The sequence below is a fragment of the Nothoprocta perdicaria genome, unplaced genomic scaffold, assembly GCF_003342845.1.
Source record: "Nothoprocta perdicaria isolate Ctin4 unplaced genomic scaffold, notPer1 scaffold_490, whole genome shotgun sequence".
Classification (NCBI taxonomy): domain Eukaryota; kingdom Metazoa; phylum Chordata; class Aves; order Tinamiformes; family Tinamidae; genus Nothoprocta; species Nothoprocta perdicaria.
The window spans coordinates 64043-88422 of NW_020455744.1; the positions used below are offsets into that span (position 1 = coordinate 64043).

The window sequence follows — 24380 nt, forward strand, 5'->3', positions numbered from 1 at the left end:
TGGTTACTTCATTCAAGAAAGATGAATTACAACTGGAATAGAGTTTGATTTCAATTCTAGGGAATGACAAGCACATTTTACAAGAAAGGCAAAAAGAAGCTTAGCTTATTTAAAGCAAAAAATGAGGTAGGGAATGATTTTTTTTCTCCTAAATCCATGGCAGGGCCAAATATTAAGGAGATATAACAATCCTAATTTAAAGATTAACTTTAGAGCAAATGCACATAAAGCAAAGGGGGAGATCTCATGATTTGTCAAAGATTTCACTACAGCTTCACTACAGCTAAAAGAGTGGGGATACACATTTCACTCCCTTGGTCTCCCAGAGAGGTAGGACCTCTTCCAAGGAGAGTTCACTCTGGCTGCAGAACAAGACACTTGGAGAATCTCTATTGCAGCAGAACCTGACATCAGCCTCCTGCAGCTTTCTCCCCAACTCCACACATTCCTGTGCACCTTGTAAAATCTAGCCTAGAACAGCTTAAAAAGAAGGAAAATGCAACTTGATTTTTCTTCTCTTCTTTTTCATCTCATGATTAGAGAATCATTGCAAGTAGCACCATTCTGTTTTCTAGTGATGAATCACAGGGAAATACTTATTGCTAAATAGTCTGACACCAAGAGAGTCCAGATGAGCCAGCSTATTGTGGTGCAGAAAGAGGCAGAAGACTGCCTCAGTTTTGATGTCACACTATTACCAAGGCAGGTACATTATTAAAATATTAAATATATGAAGCACGAAGATAAAAATCCTACTAATCTCTCATTTCCTTATTACCTCTCCTTTTAAACTTATTAGTTTCTAGACAAATGTGCACAAAAAGTTCCTCCACCCTAAAAACCCCTCACATTTAGCAACAGTTCACATGGTCATCACCACATGGTTCACGTCTAGAAACAGAGAGTGACTGGTTCTTTTCCCAAAGAAAGTGAAAGATAAAGAAGGAACTTGTTAGCCTTAAGGTACTACCATAAGCCTTCCTTTTTCTACCTTTGTAGATAAATCTGTATTTGCACCTCTCTCTACATTTGTAGAGCTGACAGTACATTCTGATGAAAGGCAGAAGAGGTGCCACAGGTATCTGTCAAAGACATTCTACACACGACTGAAAAAAAACCCAAAAACCAAAAAAAAAAAAATGCCCATCAAGCTAACAGTAGAGAGAAAGCATGATAAATAGTCAAAATTCTAGAGGGATCTCTAAGGTCCAATTCCTACTCCAAAGCAGATGAGTTCCTCTGGTACTTATCTCCATTAAACTCATAAGACTTCTAGGCAATGATACAAACAGGCTATCTGTAATGCTCCCAGGTTCTAGTGTCATAAAACCCTACCTACCTACAGCTGGAAAACAGGCACATTGACCTGAAGTTCAAAAGCAAGACATTGCTAATATAATGCCTAAAAGGCATTATGGTCATAAAGATGAGCTGTGTCTGCAATCTGATTAAAAATGGATTCTTCTAAATTCCTTCCTGGCAAATCAGGAAAGTGAAACTAACAGATGACTATCAAACAAAAGTTTCTAGAAGTAGTGTTATTTTCTATTCTATTTTTTTTTGAGTTTTCCCTTTTTTCCAGGCTTACTGTTCAGCATGACAAGTCAAGACTGATTCTGAAACACGTTAAACGCCTGCTACAGGTTCCAGCAGTTTGGGAAGMTGGAATTGAAGGAGGAGATCAGGCTGGAAGATGCAGATGTTAGTTCATAAGGTAGGATTACGGACTGTGTTCCTCATATCAGAATCCAGAAGGCAGGTGTACTGCACAGGATGGCGAAAGTTGCTACTTCCACCATCACAAGKGTCATTCAAGCAAGGCAAATTTATGAATACTTAAAATAGATTATTAACAATGCTTTCTCCATACAGTGTACTTAAAAAACAAAAACTTTTATTTTCTGTGAGTAAACAAATTTTTTTAATAACAACAAAAATAGTAACAAAAAATATGAAGTTTATTCATCCTAACAAAAAGACAAATTTGCTTCTAGAGTAGGAACAAGACTCCAAAGGGCTAATAAACTACATCATACCTAGATTGAAAATATTCTGAGCCCAGAAGCTAGGATCACAGTGAAACTGGATGGTATTGTTAGTCACTGGTGAAGCATCACACCTTGCTCGGAGCAGGTATCGGAGACGATACGTGATCTAGAACAGGAAYGAAACACAAGTTTTTATTCTGGGGTCAAAGCCATGAATCTGAACCATTTTCCCCCAACCATAATAAATAATTTTTTTCCTCCTGTTTTATGCAGGTGCATATCCCAGAGCACAAGCCTCATGACTAAGGACAGGCTGGCTGCTCAGCTCCCAAATAATGCTATCCTTCAGGAGAAGAGCCTAAGTTGCACTTGTTTTTTGAAAATTTCTTTCAATTGATAAGGTTTTATGGGCTAGCTGCACTTTTTCTTAGAGCATGATGTTTATAAGATAAAGTTGCTTACAACATAACAAGTTTGCTTATTCATATACCAGAAGCTTCTGTGGCAACASAATGCAGTTACAGACAACATGATACATTGTGATGTCCCTTTGCCCTTTTTAATTAAAAAAAATAGTACTTAGAGAAGCAGTGAAAGACTAGGACAGTGAATTTAATCACTTGAAGTAAACTGAGAAAACTGAACAGTATTCCTCCATCTCTCTAGTAATTTAACATACCTGAGCAAAACAGAAAAAAGATATAGATTCTTGACTAAGCAATGAGAAAATAAAAAAAAAAAACTTGTGATCCAATTATAGGAACTGAAAATAGAAGATCTAGCATTTCCCTCAATATTACCAGAGTTTCCCTTTGTCAGGCTAGTACAATCCTCTGCATAAATCACAGCTAACCTAAATCACAGCTAACCTCTTTTTCTTTTGTTTTTGATTTCAGTATTTTTTTAGGATTTTTGTTTGTCCCCATCAGTCAGTTTAATGAAAGCAAGTACCATTTCAGCACTGAAATATTTAGCTTCATAGCTGTCTGTATGGAGAAGCAAAAACCTCATCTTCATTTTTACAAATTAAAAAAAATTTATTTAAGCCTTTTAAAGGAATGTTAGTTTGCTAGAACAAGGCTATACACTAATTGCTGGATACCAAACTTTGTAGGATATATAAATACTTTCTTTGAACACAAAAGCTGTTAAAGGTAATGAAAAGAACCACAACAGTGATGTAGTACACCCCTAACTTTGCCCAGTGCTCCTCCAGAGAAAGGGATTATCCCACTTCTGTAGGATACTACAATTCTACATTAGGGTAGCAGGACAGAATGAGGACCGGAGTGATAAATTATTAAATATATTCTATATTTGAGAGAAAAACATGAAAAATTAAACATCTTCTAATTAGTAGAAGGTCATCAGCAAGCTTAATTTCCTGGTAATTTAAGAGTGGTATCTTCCTAACTTTACCAAGCGTTTGCTGTACAGCAGTGCTGTGCTGCTTCCACTGGAAACTGCCCATTTGGAAAAATTCATGACATGTTCCAGCTGTTTAGAGAGACCTGCCACTTCCTGCTGCTGCTGCAGAAGTTTCATCCGATGCTCTTTTGCCAGAGTCTGCAAGTGGAAAAGCAAGCCCAGTGAGCGAGTTCAATTTACACATAAAATGGATTCCTCTTGACTTTTACGACACACATTTTTTTTAATATAAATATATACGCCTCTCTGCACATAGTTTTTTTTTTTAAGCGTGCTTGGAGATAATATTTTTCTAGCTCTCCACTCTAGACAATTCTCTCCTTTGAGAGGATATGTTATTGGATTGCTGAATTTATGACACTTAAAAATGTGATGGAAAGACTTTCTAGACAATTCTCTCCTTTGAGAGGATATGCTGTTGGATTGCTGAATTTATGACACTTAAAAATGTGATGGAGAGACTTTTCATGCATAATACATAGAATTATGACTTAGAAAATAGACTTGGACACAGTTCTGATCCACAAAGATGGAATACAGATGAGAATTCAGAATATTTGTCCAAATGGCTTTTGTGTGAAACCCTTCTCTGCTTTGGAATTGTGATGGGACACACATGCATGTCTAATGCTTATAAATTGATTTAATTTTAATCTGAATCTGCAATACACTAACTGACCTTTCTTAGAAATATAAATGAATTTACCTCCAACTGATGCAGCAGAGCTTTTCCCTTTTTGTTTATTTCTACCATCAGTGTAAATATGGCAACTTTAATATCCTGCTCCACCTGCTTTTGATTCTGATTCACCTCCAGGATTCTGCAAATAAACAGCACATAAAATKCAGTACTTAAGTTCACAAATCCACCCTCCAAATAGTTTAACAATTCTCTCCTGTTGCCCAGACTATAGTATTTCTTTGTTATATTCACCAATTATTACCTGCTATCAGATGCTCTTAATGAGGAAAATTACTGAGAGATGTAGTAACAGCAAGCACTGATGAACTTGTATTTGTGATAAAATTAATTTACTGGTAGAAAATTCTAAATCTGTAAAATTATGCACACCTGTCACTGACAAAAATTAAATGCCCTTTATTATTGAAGTTTTGCATTTTTAATTGTGTCACACATTTTTGGAACAGACTCAGGAACGCAAAAGAGTTTAACTGTTTTCCATCTAGGGTAGAATGGGACTCCAGAAACAAAACAACATACTTGTATTATTGGAATCATTTAAAGAAAAAATAGCATTAAAAATTGTCTTGACACTTGGTTCTGAACTTGGACTAGCGAAGAATAACTTCAAGTTATGAAAATTGCTCCTGCTAAAAGGCAATAGCACCTAGATGTAACAAAGGAAGCAAAGGGCCTCTCCTCTTTCTTCCATCTCCACCATCCTTAAACATGCAAAGAGAGGGGAAAACCTCAAGCTGCACTTGGCATGCAGGACTCAGTTGAACCAGGTGTTGAAACTTTCTGGGTATTATCTTTAAAATCTGTTGTAGGAGCATTTACAATGACCTACTACAGTAGGCATTTTTAAAATTTATTTTATTCTTAGGATTGTCATATGGGGTGATTAAAGCCCCAAGCACAATATTATTACATAAGTGTACAAATACATCTGTCACATACATTAGGAAAGCATGAGTCACAACCTTTCACTTTCAAAGATGGATGTACAATACGAAAATAAGTGTGGTGGCCTTGAGGAAAAACATGTCTACCTTCTACAATCTTATTTTTTCAGTTCTTTTTTGTTGAGCTCAAGTTATTGCTGCCAATTAAGTCTACAACCTAAAGAGAACAGTTGTGCAAGAAACCCAAGCACACTGAACAGGCAACAGTCACTATGGCAATTYGAAAATTTTACAAGTTCTAAAACATTTTAGAAACGCTTCTTCTGGAAATATTACAGCAGAGAGGTAAAATAAACTCCACTAATCTGAACATTTTAGTAAACTTCAATATATATTAAAATGCCATCTATGTCAGTATCATCTCAAAATCTGATACGTACCTATTTTGAATCTGCTTCCCTGTATATTTTATGTATTTAGTCTTCTCCATTAATTTGGTGATCAGTGTCTCAATGATCACTTTCTGGTTCTGAAAAGCTTCTTCTATAAATTGGTACCTGAGGCAAATAACCAATAAGTATTTACACATGAAAAATGTCTCATCTGCTTAACACAAAAGATAAGCAGAATGCTTTATAAAAATCTCCTTTGCCAGAAGAAAAAATACACTGCTGAAGTCCAACATTTAATTGTAACCACAGAAGTACATGTCAGCAAATGCTGATATATTATAGCTATGGTATATTTCCTGTAATTTTGATTCTGTATTTTGAGAATTATGTTTTTCACGTGAAAGGATATTATGTGACCTTTGCACAATTTTGTTGAAGGAAAAATTAATGCTGTGCTATAGCCATTAGTCTGTAAGTGAAAGAGCAGGTCAGCTATTACTTTCATGCAAGATAAGGATGTAGAAACAGAAAAAAAGAAAAGATCGCTGAGTTAACAAAACTCAGCAACATTTTAAATCAAGAAACTGAAATCATCAACAAATTGAAGGGGGAGAAAAGCTAGCACATTCTGAAAGGGATATAAATCCTCAAAGAAGGTGAACAGAAGAGGAAGACTGCAATTCAGCAAGATCAAGGCTTAGCCTCTTTCAACGAGCAACAGGGACCAACACTTTTCCACCTATTTGTTTCATTAGGCTTTTCTGCATTGGTAGGCAGGCAAGCTCACCAGCTGGCTGYACCAGGAACAGGGAGGATATTAAGGTTAAACCAAACACTGTATCTGCCCCTGTGCATTACTGAATGCAGTATTCAGTAAGATAATTGTTCTGTATTTGGAAGTTGCTTTTCAGCTTCCACGGCCAGTAGGGATTGCAGTTACGGTTACAGTTAGAGGATAACAGAAATCCAAAGATCTGAGTGTTACAAACAGTGTTCTCAAAGTATAGCATAGACAAATTTTAGGTTTACTCTTCCTTTTAAAGGGTTCTTCACAGAAAAATTGCCCATTTGTTCCCTTTGGAATTTGTTTAGTAATAGTCTGTTATATAATCACCTTGCTGAAGGACAAAACAGGGAAGTACATATAAACGTACAGTTACATAATACAAACCTCGTGCTTTCTAACGAGACTCTGAAGAGCCTCATAGCAGTGAATTCCATCCAAATAAACTGCTAGTAAAGAAAGGCTCAGGGTCAAGTCATGAGACTAAAAACCAGAAGAATCAGATTTTAATCCCAGCTATCACAGACTCTTCAGCAAGATTTCCCAGACACAACCTCTTTTTACTCTTGGGCTTCATTTCTAAGCAGAAAATTTAATTTTGCACTTTTTTTTCCCCACAGCTGTCACTGAGGTCTATCACATATGTCTAAAACTACACTCAATGTCCAGATAACTTTTTACACAGTTGCACAAGATGTATATCTGTCTTTGMTACCTGTGCTCTTTGTGCTCTAGCAACTGGCAATCTCGGCAGGTCAACTTGTCACAGGTTTCGCAATAGAGCTTCAGCTGCTCCTTTTTGTGGAAAGGACAAAACACAGGGCGCTGACTGGTCACACCAACTGCCTCTGTTGAGAAAAGGAAGAGATCAGCCCTTGAAACTCCCCAGGGCGTTTTCTTGAGATTGCTAAAGCTTTACATTCTCATGTTTCTCCTTATCATATTCCTCACTGAGAAGGAAAAAGGGTGTATCAAGCCACCTAATCAGGAATGCAACAGATGTATACAATTATTGAACAAATTATAATTTCCCATTCTTGAGCTAGCATGAAGCCAACCGCTTATTTCATGGAAAAAGTCTGAACTTTTTTTAGGAGGACTGTATGCACAAGAAGCATTGTATCAACTTTGTTTCCCTATGGAGTCACGTAAAGCAACAACTACACATTGCCTTTTGTCACGTCTATGTATACTCAGTACTCACTTTTCACTGAAAGTGAAATACAGAATTAGCTTTTATCCTCCAAGTGTCTTTTTGGAAATCATCCTTTGAGTAGCCATGATTATATAAGTTACAGCCCACATCACATATAAAATTCACAGGACTAGATAAATACATATTCATTCCAGCRTGTTTTTTACAAGAAAGACCAAGCAATGTCAATGGACCTATGAAAAATGGTGGAATGTTTTATCATCATTCTATGATGCTTATCATTGTCCTACAAAGATGTATAAATTGAAACAAAAGAGGTTTTCACTGAATGTAAGGAAAGCCTTTTCACCATAAGGATAGCCAAGCAGTGGAACATACTGCTATAGAGGCTGTGCAGGCTCCATCCTTGCTAATCCTCAAGATAAGATCAAGATGCAAATAGACAAAGCCCTGAGCAACCTAGTCTGAACTGGCAGCTGATTCTGCTCTGAGCAGGAGGTTGGACTARATGACCTCCTGTGGATCCTACCAAGCTGAATTATCTTACGATCCTTCTGAGAAAAGCTTTTCACAATTTATGATATACTTTCTATTAGTTTCTAAAGCAAAATATATATATATATGTGGCACAAAATGTATATTTTAGCATTCTCTACTGCAAAACACAATATGTCGTTATTAACAGAGCAGTGAAAGAATATAGTCTATTAGTGCTCTTTTTATTGTGACATACAGTAATAAGTTCACATTATTATTTGTGAGAGCTCTAGAAAAATAGAGTAGTCAAATGCAGCCTTTCTGCAGCTGATCTATAAAGCCTGCATAATAATTTCCATTCATTCCATTTGAAACATCAAATCTATACATGTATTTATTGATTTAAGATGCATTAGTGTAAAATTCATATCAAATAGCTAGTCTGCAGAATCTCTTACCATTATGCTATTGGTAGCATATCTGAGAGAAATATCTCTCACCTTCATGGCTTTGATACCCTCAACTATGACAAACTTGACTTTTTCAGTGGCTACATTTTAAATCAGATTCATTAAATGATTTGCTTAAATAATTTGTTGTTGTTAGTTGGATCACTTCAGAGATCAACTTAAACRCAAAGCAAATATGAGAATCACTTCAGAAGGCTGCAACCTTCAGCAGTGGAGTAGGAATAAGTAACTGGGAGCTGTAAGCTACTAAACCACTTTGCAACCAACCAGAAAACAAAATAAAATGAAACTAATTCATACACATCATGGGAGTTACATTATAATTAATCTCTCCTTCTACATTTAATAGAATTAAGGAATAGAAATTTAGAACTTTGTCATTGTAAAGAAATGCAGCAATTTAATAACTTTTTCCAGTGCAGGCCCAGTGCACATTCTCTGCAAAAGAAAGAATAAAGTGTTACCTGGAGATACTTCCTCTTTCTGTCGTACAGTATGGTCCTTTGTGAACTTAACCCTCTGGTGAGCTCTGATGCAGGTTTTGCAGAGCCATTCTACGCATTCCACACAAAACCCATGAGCTTCTGCATTGTCTTCACAGCTTGTACAAACCTGGCATGAAAAGGTAAGTTTCAAAATCAATACAGAATAGACATGCAAGCTTTGGCTCCTGTGTTATCGGGGCACTTTTGCCATTTGCTGAAAACTGTTAAATGAGAAGGCAAACTCAAGTACAAGAACACTACAAATAACTCCATAAAAGTAACTGAATGGAACTTTCTTTTTAAGTAAAGTGGTCATTTACTCAGTGGTACTCTAAAACTAACATAAAACTTTTAACTGACATGATAAAAGTCAAACATTATTTTTTGTCTGATACTGCACACTTAGTAGCCATATATGCTTACTATATACAATATAATCTTGTGAAATATTTACTAAAGAAAGAGATCGATGCCACTCCAGTTTTAGAAGCCTTTCTCAGCATCCACATAAGCTTTTAGTTTCCATTCACTCGCCTAGAGTTTCAAGAAACACAAACAGCCTTAAGCAGCAGGCTTCTTCTCATGATTTTTTTGCATCACAACTTAAGAAGAAAGAGCATTTCACTTAAGCTTACAGGTCCAGACATCTAGAACCAAGATCCTCAGCCAACGCACAATAACTTTCTAGCTGTGGCCTGTTAACTTCCTGGTCCCTTTGGACCATAACCAACACGTCTAGGGAAAAAAAATGAGGGAAACAAACCTGGTAGCAGACCAAAACCTCGCTGCACAGTCTGCACCTTCACGAGAAAGAATCTATCGATTCCCAATTTGAAAAGCAGATTGAAAAACATGAGTGATAGACGGCACCACTTTACTCAGTGAAAGCATTATGTTCTTTTTAACTACTTCTTGCAATACCTCTCTAGTCATATCTTGTTAGTGACAAGAAGGAACATGTTTATGCAGGTACACACTTAGGAAACTATCATCTATTTCCAGCAACATCTGGCACTGCTGCTAACATAAGGCTCAAGATGTCTGAGGATGTGTGTATCCTACAGCTCCCACTGCCAGAAATATGCTCGTAGAAGCAACAAGAAGCAAGTTTTATCCAAAAAGTGCATTCCCCCACCCTCAAACATAAATATAGCTGAAGAGGAAGTAAATATTTATATCCTATAACTAATATATATTTAGAACTGTGTTCCAGTTTCCCCCTTCAAGAAAATGAGGAAAATTAGGGGAAAAGAGGTAAACTGACTTGCCTTAGGCCACATAACAAGTTACTGAGAGAACCGGAATTTGAACAGATTCCCAATGCTGGGCTTATTCTTCTAGATCATGTTGCCTCTCAAAGCAAATATCTTCTGAGAAAGGAAGTTACAGCTCAAGGGTTGTAGACCCTCTCTTGCTGTCACTTGGAGTTTGAAGCAGTTCCTGTTCATTAAAGGTGACCTGCAAAGAAAAAGAAATTGGGCTTGTGCCCCCTTTCTATTTCTTTAGGAGATATAAAGGAGGCCTGAAAGYTTTACTAAAAATAAAAAATCTTCTAAAAATTTTCATTTTTCTGGATGATTTTGTTTTTATTCCCCCCTCTTCTTTTACTAATAAGAACTCTAGTTCCAGCTATACTGGACTCGAGGGAGAAATATTAGAGTCAGTACATCATAAAAAAGTCAATAAAATGGAAGCAAAACAATTAAAGAAAGGGAATTATAATCAGGAAGTCATTTTTACATTCTCTTAAGCTTTAATTTAAATGACATTTTGCAAAAAAAAAAAAAAAAAAAAAAAGTATTCCTAAGGGTTCAGCACTGCTTCTTAAGAAAACTTCCAGAACAGGCAAGTAGCACCACATTACTTCAGTGTACCATTATCTCTAACAGCAAACACCATTAAAGAAATGCTCTCCCATCTCCTTTCCCAGGCTCTGCTCCTCAGCTGCAGTGATGCAATCCTTGGAAAAACTGTGGTGCAAAACCAGGTCGATTCCCTCCGTGTGACCCCTGGCTCAGTCACACAGGCGCAGCTGATTAGGCAGGGAGCTACTGCAGGAGGGCAAAGCACTTTCAAAACTGCTTTTGCAGCCCCAGAACTGCCCCATCAGCCTTTGCCCCCAGCTGTACAGAGGTGTTTCAGCAAACTGGAGGACACGCTTCTCTAGTGTAAAAAAAAACCTCTCAAAAGTGAAAACAAAATAAGCAGATACAGAGATATGGAAAAGAAAGCAAGAAATCAAGCAAGGAAAGAAGAAAGGGAGGAAGGCAGGAAGGCAGGCAGGAAGGAAGGAAGGAAGGAAGGAAGGAAGGAAAGGAAAAAGGGTTTTCAGGCATTCTTTATACATCAAAGTGGCAAACAAAAACAAAATCAAATGGCAAAAACCCCATTAAAAAAAAAAAGAAAGAAAAAAGGAAAACCTTTCCAGGTCACTTTTAGCAAACTTAGGCAGATAAACTTGATACATGCCAAGGTGTTTAAGTCAATTAAAAGTATTTCAGAAATGAACATTTCTTATATTCCAAGATCTTTGTCTATTTTCTTTTCTGTTCAATTTGCTTTAGATTTTTTTACAGCTGATTTGACTTGCTACAGTTGGGATGAGATTGGGATTCAGGAATCAGTAACCAGCAGGTTTGCTGCTGCCAAGTGATATTCACCATGACCTCCTGCAGTTCAAAACACATATTCCAACTTSACCCTCTTCACAGCCACCAAATGTAAGAGAGATTTCTAAATGTATTCATGGAGGCCCAAACTCAGGCCTTCAAAATAGTTACGCCTTCCAGGTAAGAGGTTTAGTTTTTCCTTCTATACATTGTGTATTTGAAGTATGAATTTTCAACTAAAGTATGGATTTTGTTAAAACCCCTTGTTATTACAAGAAATCATATATCCAAGGTACTTAGTACAATTGCAGCAAATAGTCGCTCGACTCTTACTACAAAACCTGAAATTCTCACTCCTACTTTTCTGGCTTCCATAAGCACTCCTACATTGGTTTCAGGGAAAGCTCTCCCTCATTAACATCTATATCTTGATCCTACTTGGACAGATGCATATTCGAGATATCTTTTTGGAAGAGGGGTTAATTACTGCAAYAACTAGATACTTTCCAGTATAAGTGATGTTGAATAAACAAGCAAAAGCTTCCAGTTTAGAAGGAAGACATCYGGAGAATTCAGAAGAATATTCACTGAGGAATATTCAGTTCCAAATTTCACGAGTGTAAATTCGATTTAATAGTTATCCCTACCATGTGAAAAACGAAAATATCGATGCTACAAGCTATATCATTATTTCTAGGCAGATAYAAATTCACTAAGGAAAGCAACTCTCTTTTTGGACATTCCCATACACACATAACTCCATGCCTGAATCATGTGCTGGCATCTCAAATGCATCAACGCTAAGCAGCATCTGCTCCTTTTCCAGGCTCCTATCAAGGGCTGCCTCTCAGGCCAACAAAACCATGCTTTAACTACTCCTCGGGTTATTCCCCACTACCTCCTATCTTTCTCCTCTCTGTTTTTCTTTTGCCAAGTTTTGTCTCGGGTGGTAGGTGCAGTTCAGCTCCTTTTCCCTGAAGAAGGGGGTATTTTTGCCAGTGACTGTGTGTGCACAAGTGCAAGCCAATACCAGATGTGCAGCCCTACCACCCAAGAAGGGGTGACCTTCAACTGCCTCCACACACGGGAAGAGGCTACCAAACATATACCTCATCACAAACAGCACTCGTTGCACAGAAGAGAAACACACTGACCACATCCCGATCCAACTAGTGCACAAAAGTAACTTCTCAAGTTACACAGTTCCAGTGCTTTCCAAGTTGGAGCTAGGTTCACTCTGGAAGCAGTGGGTCTGCAGGRGAGAGCTCTCCCCTGGGGTCAGGAGACTCCTCGAGGTTGAGGGGCCTCTGCCACCTCCTTGGGTGAGCGGTTCTCACGCATTTGTACCTTACAGCTAGCTAAGAACCCTGCGCTGTAGCACAGAAATTCCTGTACTGACACCCAGCATCTCAGAAAAYGTTGCACTGCTCTTCATTTCTATGATGACTTTTAAAAATCCCAGCTCAGTAACTGGTAAAGATACAGGAAGTGTTCTCACACTCAAAATGTTGCTCTCTTTTGGACATGCACACTAGGAGAATAAGGACCTGAAACAAAATGCATCACGGGTTCAACACCTTGTGGAAACTCAAGKGTTGTCTCCCATGGTCTTCTACATCCACTCGGACTTTTTGGCTTTGCACAACTTTGCTTTTTTTTTTAAATCTTAAATTCCTAAATATGCTAGTTTGTCAAACTTATAATCTTATTCATATTTAGCATTTACTATCATCTCTTAGATTTTAAATTTCCTTCCATTCAATTCTTATAAATATATATATATATATATATATAAAAAAATATATATATAAATATATAATTTTATTTTCAAACTTGTAACATCAAATAATATTGCCAAATCTTTCAATGAATCATAACACAATAAAACTAGATAAGCTCTGTTCTCTCCAAGTATGTATATCTTAATTGTTTACAACCTATAAGGATTACCTTCAGGAATATCACAGCTGCATTTCAAGCTCATTTAGTTATTTTCTGCTGGAATGTTTCCTATGCCAATAGGCAGTATAAAAATCTTTAATATTCTCTTTACTGCTAGCCAGAAAAGTCCTTGTGGGACATATACCGGGGAGTTTTACAAGTTCTTTCTGCCTACTTCGTTTGCTACTGAAGTTTGAACAGTAATTGCTAGAAAGCACAGCTGTAAGTAGGGTACTGAACTGCCAAAATCCGGCTCAGATAAAGCAAACACGATTTTAGATGGAAATACTTTAACACATTACAGTTATTTTTTTCACCCTACAGTCCCAGGCTACATGATATGCCATTTACTCCTGCTGTTTAAATTAAATATGCTGAAAACTATTTTAGCATCATTACTGTTTCGAACCTGAAGCAAGTAAGATTGAAATTCRAAAGTCATCTTTCTGTAAAGTCTCTCGTGAGTCCTTCCTGATAAGGTGGCACACATAAGGCTAATCACAAAAATGGACCACTTTTTCCAAGCTACCATAACCTCTGTCTTACCTCCAGTTCACATTTCTTTAACATCATGATAAAGATGCCAAATCATAAGAGCCATATGAAACAGAAAAAAAAAAAAAAAAAAAGGATAAGGCATTTCAGTAGAAAATTTATACAGGAAACCCATCCTTGGATAAAACTTTGACAGAAACTGCTTGATCTCTGGTGAAGTATTTTTGCAGTATCTTTTACACTTTTAATTCTTCCTATCTTGCTACTGGCGATTTTTCTTTCTTCTCTCACTTCTTCCCTTTCAGGGCAAAACAAGACAGACAGAAGCGAGGGATGCAGTATCTTTCTACTCATAATATTATGAGTATCCTTCTTGAATACAACACTGATCAGTTAAACTATCACTGAGTCAACCCTGGCACCTCACAGCCAGTAGGTTTATGAAGTGTTACAGCTATTTTTACGRTGCCGATGACAATCAAAATACAAAGGGATTTCTCAAACTCTCTTTATTAACACACCAACATAAATCTATTAAAACAGAACTATAAGGAGTTCCTCTCCAGGCTATAAGGTACACGTTCATTTAGTGGGCATCTGTCAAAACTACCATCTCCATGAACACAAACAAACAAGAAACAACTGCTGCAGGAGGCACTCAGCCCAAGGACTTGGCTCAAGAACACACATGCTTTCTGATCACCTGGCTTGCTGGCTTCTTTTGTGGGGGACAGACAGAACCAAAGCATGGGGTGGAAGGGTAATACAAAAGTCTGGGAAGGAAACCTACAGAAAGACACAGCTTCCTTGGCAGCTGCTCACACCATTCAGTATAAAAAGTGATGACTCCAGATCAGCTGCTGAAATACATGAAATCTCTCCAGATTGCTCTCCAGCAGATCAAGATCAGGAGCTAAACAAGACGAGCTCTTCCTCGGTTGTGACCAGTGCCCAGGTTCTCCTGACTTCACTGAGTTTGGTGGACGCTCAATAACTCATTCATACTCTATGTCCCAGAGAGGTACACCCAGTTTTACACTGTTAGGACCAAGCTATGGATACAAAGAGTCCTTTTTCCACCTTCTATTCCTTAACCAAATCTCAAGGACCTCAATTTCCTATCTAACTTTTACAGACTGTTGAAAGAATTTCTAGAGGGAAAAGTAATCAAATCCAAGAAGAGTAATTCTACCACCACTCTCCTAAGTACTATCTTGGAAGACTTGTTATGTAACTAAACTATATGATAATATAAATACATAGTATTTATAAATATAAATATAGTCTCAATATAAAAGAAATTCATGATTACTTCTGTGCAACACATTTATTATCTTGTTTCTGTAACTAAAATCACTAGAAAAGCTGCTGTGATCACATTTTCAGTGCAACAATAATTACTTCTCAACTTTAACGGGAAAGTACTGGGAAACTTGGTTAAATCTTGCAATCATCTCCACAAATCTGGTATTTTCCCCCACCCAAAGGAAAACACAAACAAAATAATTCCAGTTTATTCCACATTAAGAGACTCCTAAACAGATTTCAGTTTCAGTTAAGATTCATCACTTCTCAGCAGTCCAATGGCAATCTGCCCTTGAAACTAAAGACAGTTAAATAAATTGCCTTGGAAGCATAACATTAAGTCTTCTCCCTCTGCTTGGGAGAAGATGACAAAATTTATATCTTTAATAGTCAGAGAGCTAATATCATGAACATATCTGGGTACATTTTTCCACTTCTGAGAGGCATCTTATGTGTAAGCACAATTTTCAACTAAGCTTTGAAATAGAGACTACACAGTATGAGGAGCTCTAAAAAGCCTTTTCCAAACAAATCAGATCAAAATTGATCATATACTTCCCTTACAAAGGACAATAAAAGAGACATTTAAAAAATAAAAATCCTTAAAGACAACTATCCAAGTACTAAGGAATTTCTGAAAAACTGATGCAACCCCCATGAAGCAATCTTTCCGGAAGTACTATGAAGAAAACACAAATATATAAAGAGGCACTCAGACACACTGACTTCCTGAATTTTAATTAAAACATTACAAGTGAAGAGATACTTGTTTTCCCTTCACTAGCGCAAAATGGCAGACAATATTTTCACCACAGATATCGGTAAACTGTGGTCCTACACAGACACAATTATTCATTTGATACTGCCTCAACACTCTGGAGCACTCTGCTCCTGAAAACCATCAGGAAAATAAGAAAAGAAAAAAGGAAAAGATATTACTATTTTTCCAGACAGGCAGTTCTTGCTGTTATGACTGTTATTTGACTACAAAACAAAGAAGAGGCAATCTACAAAATGCACAATATACTATCTTCTTCAATGGAAATTTTGAGCCTTTTGTCTGATAACTGCACTCCAGCTGAACACTTAGGTGTATTATCAGTATTAAGATTATAAAAATAACGTTGGTTTAACTAGAGGTTTCCATTTTACATTGAGAGTGCTTGCATGGCATTATTCTGGCCATTGCTGCAGAGTGCTGAAAGCGTTTGTTCAGTCCCAAGCCTAGAAACTCGCATTATGACCAGTGTGACCACGTGAACTAGCAGCAGTTTAGACTTAGGTACCCTTCTTCCTCACCAGCATTTTAATTGATTTTAATTCATTGTCTGGAATCATTATTTCATATGATGACTAGATAGTTCAAGGCCTTTTCTGTATATGAACAGTAAAAGACATGAAACAAGAAGGCAAAGACATGTATATACATCCAAAAGATGTTACTTTGATTACATGTTAATGCACTTACCTGATTTGATTTTTCAACTGTGCTACTGGGAACCTCTGTGGTATCCTTCACAAAAAAGTTATCTATGATGTGTCTCTCTGCACATTCCTGTCCACAAATAGGACAGCGGATAACACCAACTGGAGGGGAAAAAGATTAAACTGATTATGTTTGAACACCTTAAAAGAATCAGCAAACAACTTTAAAGACAGTTTGTAAGGATAAATATTCKGAAAAGAATTATTAATATTTTCCTGTCAATAACATCCAACTGAAGCAAAGCTAAATCTCATGTATCACCAAAATAATCTTCTGCTTATTATTTCCTCATGATATGTTCTCTTAACCAAGCCCTAGCAGGTATTTGCTTTAATCTCACTTAAATTTGAACTTAGTCCTATTTTAAAAATAAGATTATCTGTTTATAATCCTAATTCCTTTTTTTTTTYCTAAGGAGAATGTCTTCCCAATGGCAATTTGTTGTCATAGAGTGGATTAAAGTAAACATTAATAAATGTGGGGTATTCATTAGTGACATTCAGCAACATTAAACACAGACACATATATGTGTGTGCACACAAGCACACACAGACTTGTATATATACACATACACACATAATAGCAATGCAACATGACTGACTTTAGACWACAGAATCTAAGAAAAGGAAAAGCAATAAATTTAACTGATACTCTAAACGACCTAGTCGACAAGGCAAGCTTTATAATGGAGGAATAGGAGAGACCTGTATTAACACTGCTTACCTTTATAAAAAGCAAGAGAAAGCAAGCGATATAGAAATAAATAAGCAAAGCCTTTTACCTACAGTCCCCAGCAAGACCTAATGGGGAGCAATTAAACCAATGGTACTAACCACGACTGGACTCTAGGTTGAAGAAAGAACTGTTTTGTCAGGACAACAGCCATAAACTCTAAGGGTTAAACAATTAAAGTTTCAGAGAGGAAACAACATGATTAAGTGTCAAAACTTTGGGCTCAATGGTGAAGAGACCAGGCTAATATGGAAGAGATCTGCAGAAATACTTGAAAGTAGGTATCTTTCCCAGATTCAGACTGTATGTCTAAGAGAGCTGACTTACTAAGAAAATCTAAAATGCTGGCATTAATCTCTTGCTTAAAAGAAATATATACATATATTTTCATCAGAAAGAAAAAATATGAAATTAAGTTAGGCTAAAATAATGAATTAGTAGCAGGGAGTCATCATCGAGGCCTASAGTAGTCATATCAGTCCACAGCAAAACAAATTCCAAACTCAGAGCTGCTTTTCTTCTGTAATTGTAGGCACTCTGAAGGAGATCTGAAGCATCGTTTCAACTCAGTAAACATAACACCAGCACATAAATCAGCATTTTATTTTACTAAGTTTACATGGCTTTAATTTTGTTCACATTTCACTTTTGTAGGGAAACATGCACAGAGAGAAACTATTAAATATTTCATTTCTGCAAATGAACTGAACTCTTTATTGTTAGTGCTTAACACAAGTTCTGGAAAATTTTTGTATTGTTCTTCCTATCAATATTAGACATGATACTAGTCAAGCCACTATAAAAGAATCTTTTACTAAAAGTCCTTCTTTTTTTCTCAACTAGCTCTCCTTACATGAGATATAGCCAAAAACTTCCACTTTTGTACAAGGCATTTCACTTTCATCTGAAAGGTTACAATAACACCAAGATTGTTTTTATTATAATTTTCACTCTGCCAATTTGTGTTTCTGTGCACATCTGTAGAGCTTCCTTTCATAAATATATTCAATATTTTGGCTAAAACTATCTCAATTTTTATTTACTTTTGCCATCAACACAAAGTATAAACAAGCAATCCAATTCCAGTAGTTCAGCTAAGAACTCCCAAGTATTGAATTTCTCCATTTATTAAGCCAATCAGTTTACCACAAGAGCGAACAAATTCCGTAACATTCAAGCTACTCCAGACTGTATTTTTTCCACATTTTTCGGCAGTGTTTATTTCAAGCCCCCCTTTGTCCCCAGTTGCTCATTCCTGACCCCAGCCCAGCACTCTCTTTTGCAAATGGCTGCGTCAGTCTCTCCACATGTTTGGAAGTGGGGTGGGGACAGGGAATCAGACTGGCTAACCGATCCAGCCATGGATATACTTCTCGTGCTCTTCCAAGCTTCCTCTTCAGCACCCTAGTCTGCTTCAGTGGCCAACTGCACAACTGCTTACGCGAAGGTAATATGAGAGGAACATGAGGCCAGTGCCACTGAAGGTTAAATATGGAACCACTGCCTTTGAAACAGAAGAATGGCACAAAGCTGAATTTATATCCCAGATCCTGAGCAAAGATTTAGCCAAGAAATGTGTTTTATGGGTCCTATCTGGTATTATTGTTGTATCTAAGCCTCTTTCAGTAAGTCATTGAACAGTATAACCCTGTGTTGGTCATTTCCTCTCACTCTCTAAGGGGGAAACAGTTGATGAAAGCAGAGTGTTTCACACTATTTTTTCTCAGATGTGTGTTGCACTTGAAACAAAAGGGTCGTGGCAAACAATGAATTCCTGGAAGTCCACTTCGTAATTTGAATCTACCTCCTCTACTGACAATCTTACATGACTAAGCAGTGCAACACCAGTGGAACTTCTAGCTGTAATGTGAACAAGTGACGTGCTGGATCACACCACTTAATCATTACGCACGGCTGGGGTATGCAGGGAGGATGCAGGAGTTATCCAGAATCCAGATGACTAAGACAACTCCAACTTACTCGGAAGGGAAAACTATGGTTTTATCCAGAATTCAGAGCTTCCTGTGGGAAAACAGAGGCAGAAGAAGAAAGACAATGGCTGTTCTGGAGTTAAATAATGTAAGAGACTGTGTTGGATTGTGTTTGACTTGACATTGTTGTCGCACCATTACGACTTCCTGACCTCGGCATCCTGTTGTTGTGGATTGTGTTTGTCTCAGTATCCTGTTGTATGAGACTGTTGTGGATTGTGTTTGTCTCGGCATTGTTGCTGCACCGTTAACCTCTGCATCCTGTCCCCACCATATCCGCTCGAGACTTGGACAAGGACGTTCTCAGCAGTCCCCCCCAAGCCACGCTTCCGTGCGAGTTCGGTGAAGAGGGGACCCCCCATGAGCACCAGAGCACATGGCACAAACACCACACACCAAAAACTTGCGGGAAGTGGGCGGACTCTTGGAGAACAGGGACAATAAAAGCACTGTGTGTTCCACCCTTGAGCACACGCTTCTTTTTTCCTCCCTGAACTCCTCTCCAGGAGCCCATCACCTGCACTGAGGTGGAGACAACGAAACGTAGCTGGACTGGTGGTGGTAACTAACCTGGCTGCACCTCTCCAGCCTGCTTGCTTACTTCTTCTTTGTCCCTTCTTTCTGTCCTATCACGATTACTCCTCATTATGAGAACAGAGCTTACAAGGTTGTATGGCATTTGACTCTTAATCTCGCTCTTGGGATCATATTGAAACCTCTCCTGACAGTGCCCTGGGACAAAATGAAATGTGGGGGAAACGCACGAACAACGCACACTGATTATATTCCAGTAAGGGCAACCTCTAATTTAGCAGAGCTTGTGGACAGACATATCTGTTCAGTTTTAATACTTCTGCTGACATTATGAGGGTTACCAGAGGTAATTAAGGCCTTAAGTTTTACTCAGAAATGCCATTTTTAAGAAAATTCCTACCTCGAAAAACTAGTTATGCCACACAGCTTTTTACTTAAAATACTAAAACTACATATAGGCCCAACAAAGCTGTTTACATAATAATCTCAATATTGAGTGTATGTTTATATACTCAATAATCAAAGCAGCCATATACTCAATATTTTTTACAGTTGCCAAGCTATCACAGATGTAACTGGAATTAAGTCAATTCATATTATTTATGCTGCTTAGAGCTGAAAAGGCATCACCACAACCCTAAGAGCACATATCAGAGGAGTCCAAGCTGCAGTTCATTATAAACCAGAAATAACTCAAAGGGGAGCAAGGAAATCACTGGATTTATTTAGTATCTAATTTTTAAGATGACACAATAATGGTTTTTTTCATGTGCAGAATCCTCTCTTAGAATAGTATTTGGTCCAGTAGCATGGATACTACAGAACTAATTTTTTAAGTTAAGTACTTCTTAAACCAGGATTATGAATAATACAGTAAATAAACTAGGATTGTGATTTACACTCTGTAGTATTCCAGCGTTATAAAGATCTAGGAAATACCAAACCAAACACATTCATGCCAACACAACTTGTCTGCCACTTCATAATATTACTATAGAAATTCCAGTCTTAGTTGCTTTCTCAAGAAAATGGATGTGGAGGAGGACTGAACTAGTGCCACCACCCTCAAACTAGTGTAGACRATGCCATATATTAGTATAGAATAAAGAGAAAAATAATTTCTAAAAAGTAGGAGGAAAATCCAAATAGATGCTTCCTGAAACCTAACTGTATATCTTTCCATATCATCAATAAAAAATGCAAAGAGTGTAGAATGAATGCCATTCATGATGAAGGACTTGAAAGTTTAAGTAAGTTCCTACTATCTCCAAGTATACTATTTATAGTATATATTATGTGCTTGGTTTGATGAGTGAATCATAAGCACACTTTAAGAACTATTCTGTTTTATCCAGCTTTCCCGCATAAAAACGCTCAACTCAGACCATGGACAGATATCCTCTTCTAGATCCTGTTGTTGTAGAAACAAAACCAGACACTGTGCACTTCAAATATTACTTTTCTCCTACACTAAASCATAGGAGCATTGGATTGTTTGTTTTATTGAAAGAAACCTGTAAGGCTGATCTGAAGAGTAGTAACGGATAGTGAGTGCTAAGCCAGATGAATCTGAGGCAAAGATGGTAGTGCACATGCAAAGCCAGGCACTGTAGCAAGCAGCCAACTCAGTAACTTTTCTCAACAACAAAAAGGACAACCATCTTTTCTGAAGATTCTCCTGCTTGCATTTCAGCAAAGATGTACAACTAATCCCATGCAGGAAGAAGGAATGCAATGGAAAGGTTAGTTTTATATAATACAGCCTCAGCTCCTTATTACATTCCATGCATGTGCCTGCTTTTAGTGCTACACTTTTCCCCATATACATTTTGTTACCCTTTAAACTGTTCCTTACGCATGCACAGAATATAATTCCTAAATTAATCTCTGAAATAATTAACATTTCCTCCATTAAGTCTCTCTACAAGACAGTGGCAGTGCTATGATGAATTAAACTATTTTTTTCTTGTTACTGTTAAAATTTGGAAGCAATGTGCAGTAGCTTTCTAATTATTCCTTAATCATATTGCCAATACTTCCCTTTCAGCTTCAAGACACTTCCTTTCTGAACCATGCCACAATGTACTTCAATGCTTTCATGGCTGAGAACTGAAGCTACTGTGCTGTGGTCTGCTCAAGAATATTCAGATTTAATAGCAAACTATTAAAAGCCATTTAGTTTATTTTTCTTATATAAACTGGTAAGGAAAATAAATCATCCCCTATTGAAACTGCAGGAGAAGCATATTGTGCTATCAACACAGTACCAACAAACACTATGTTACTACTTTAAAGGAAGAATAATCCCCAAAMTATTTTGGTACTTATTCGTCATAAAAATATCCACTGATTTCCACAGAAGGAATTAGAGAAGAAGACAAAAAAAAAGTTGCAGCCCAAAACATGATTAATACACATACTGTATAGTACTTTGCAAACTTTCACTAATCCAAAAATTATTTCTGCAATAGGTAGTTGTTATATCAAGTGCCTATTATTCAGGTATATTATGAGTTCAAAAAAAATTGACTACAAAAATGTTTTTGGAAGGTGTTTTTCACACTTTCCCAACATCATCTTAAGTAGCATCAACTCCAGCATCTACATCTTGCAGTTTTAAGGAAATAAACACCAAGGAGGAGACTCCAGCAGAGCAGAAGAGCTGCAGAGGTTGTCAAACCAAGGGTCTTCAGAGAGAAAGCTTCCATTTTTGACTGGACTGTAGTTAAAAAGACAGTCCTGCCCTTACTGCCCCTTTGCTTCAAATTCTACTGGTCCCTCTCAACCTTGTGTCAAACTTCAGTTGGTTGCCACCCAATTCAACRTCTTTACTTTCAGTTAAGAAAATTTATCCCTACATAACATCATTTACTCTAGTGATGGCAAGAAACCCATTTTCTGGTCCTATCCATGATCCATACCAACCACACAGAATGCAATCCACTGCTTYACCTTGCTGTACTAACCGTTCTGACATCTGACAAGGCAAAGTTGAAAATAAAAGGCATTAAAATGCATTCAGCCCAGCACATTCCCACTTTACACAGGTTTTCTGTTTTCAAATTCAAGAACAAGAACTGCACAATTTGCTCTCTGTTAATAACTGGTTATCACTTTCAAGTATYTTCATTCAAAGCTACAAAACAAACCAAAAATAAATCATCTACTGCCTACCCAGAAAAAAAGGTCTCTTTCTCTTCCCGTTTTTGTACACTGATGCAAGCAAAGGGAGAACATATCCCCAACATTGGGTCTGCAGTCCTTTAAGCTGTGAGAAGAATTAATTGTATTTTCAAATGTCAACATGCAATGCTAGTGTTTACCATGAAATTACTGAAGGAAGATTTTAAAAGCATACATTCTTGTTTATTCTTGCTCAGAGGAATCAAGTTCACCTGTGTTTACTTTTTGCCAAAATAACCTCACCCAAGATTTTCTGTTTTAATGGAACAATGATTTGTGGAGTGTTGTAGCAGCACAAGGCAAAGAAAACTTATTCATTATTTAATTGGAGAGGAGTTCCAAAGCAGCAACATTATTATTGAGACAACGAAAAGGCAATATTAAGTGATAAGGTCCTCTCTTCGCATCTAGTCCCTCTGACAGGAGAGGTGTTCATGCAGCTGCACAGTGAGCTCSATCACAAGCATGCGGCAGGAGGGAAAGAGATCCCTCTTCATGTAAATATAAATGGAGGGTGATACTAAAAAGTAATTGGGTGCAATTTTCCAAAAAAAGCTAAAATTTGCATTTTGCCTTTCCTCAAATCAGATCTGGACACTGTGCTGCTGTATTAAAAGAGGGGGGCTTAACAGTTGCCTGTCATCACTACATTAAATACARAAAAATACCACCTCTTGTGAAAGACAGCTCCCTTTAAACAGAGTACTTGGAAGCAACTGGTGACTAATTTTCCTTAAAATGAAATAGCCATTACTGAATAAATTAATTAGGTCTGTGAAGCTTAATGGGGTGATTATTTTCTCCCTGACTTTTAGAAAAGCCTGGTTTGAAATTTTAACTATCATAATTTCAGAACAAAAAATACTCTCACGTACAGCTAAGATTTTAAAAAACGGATAGGCTAGTTAACATTGACACTATTTTAGAGACTAAAGACTGTGCCAGCTATAAGTTTTATAGCAATAACTACACAGAAAATTGGGACAATTCTGTTATAACCTACAGGATCTTTTCTCCTCTCACTGTTTGTGTACATGCCATTAATATGTGCAAGGTTTTTTCATTAAAAATGCATGGGGTTGAGGGTARGCAGGTTATATTTACACAGATCATGTGTGTGGGTTTTTTTTTTCCTGTTAAAAAACAAACATTTGGAAGACCTAATTCAAGGGAGGATATTACATGCAGTAACGTCTGAATAAATTCTAAAAGTAATTACAGTTTTCCTCTGGTTTCTCATTAAGCCAATGCCGGTGCTGCAGCGCTGGCAACCGCCTCAAACCGGCTGGTTCCAGAAAAAGCTGCTTCTGTGTGGCGGGGACGGCCCGCGGCTGCGA

The 24380-nt window shown here is 37.3% G+C and overlaps 1 protein-coding gene across 1 annotated transcript in view; it reads right to left on the minus strand.

Annotated features, from left to right (window-relative positions):
* The window catches only part of TRIM24 (tripartite motif containing 24), a 58645-nt gene that overhangs the window by 15096 nt on the left and 19169 nt on the right, over positions 1-24380 (minus strand). Inside the window, exons 3-11 of the mRNA XM_026047319.1 lie at positions 19897-20058; positions 18189-18239; positions 16586-16704; positions 8747-8894; positions 6895-7027; positions 5444-5560; positions 4123-4237; positions 3408-3554; positions 2037-2154 (exon numbers count right to left, since the gene is read on the minus strand). Coding sequence (XP_025903104.1) covers positions 2037-2154; positions 3408-3554; positions 4123-4237; positions 5444-5560; positions 6895-7027; positions 8747-8894; positions 16586-16704; positions 18189-18239; positions 19897-20058 — 1110 coding nt within the window. The remainder of the gene's footprint in view (positions 1-2036; positions 2155-3407; positions 3555-4122; positions 4238-5443; positions 5561-6894; positions 7028-8746; positions 8895-16585; positions 16705-18188; positions 18240-19896; positions 20059-24380) is intronic.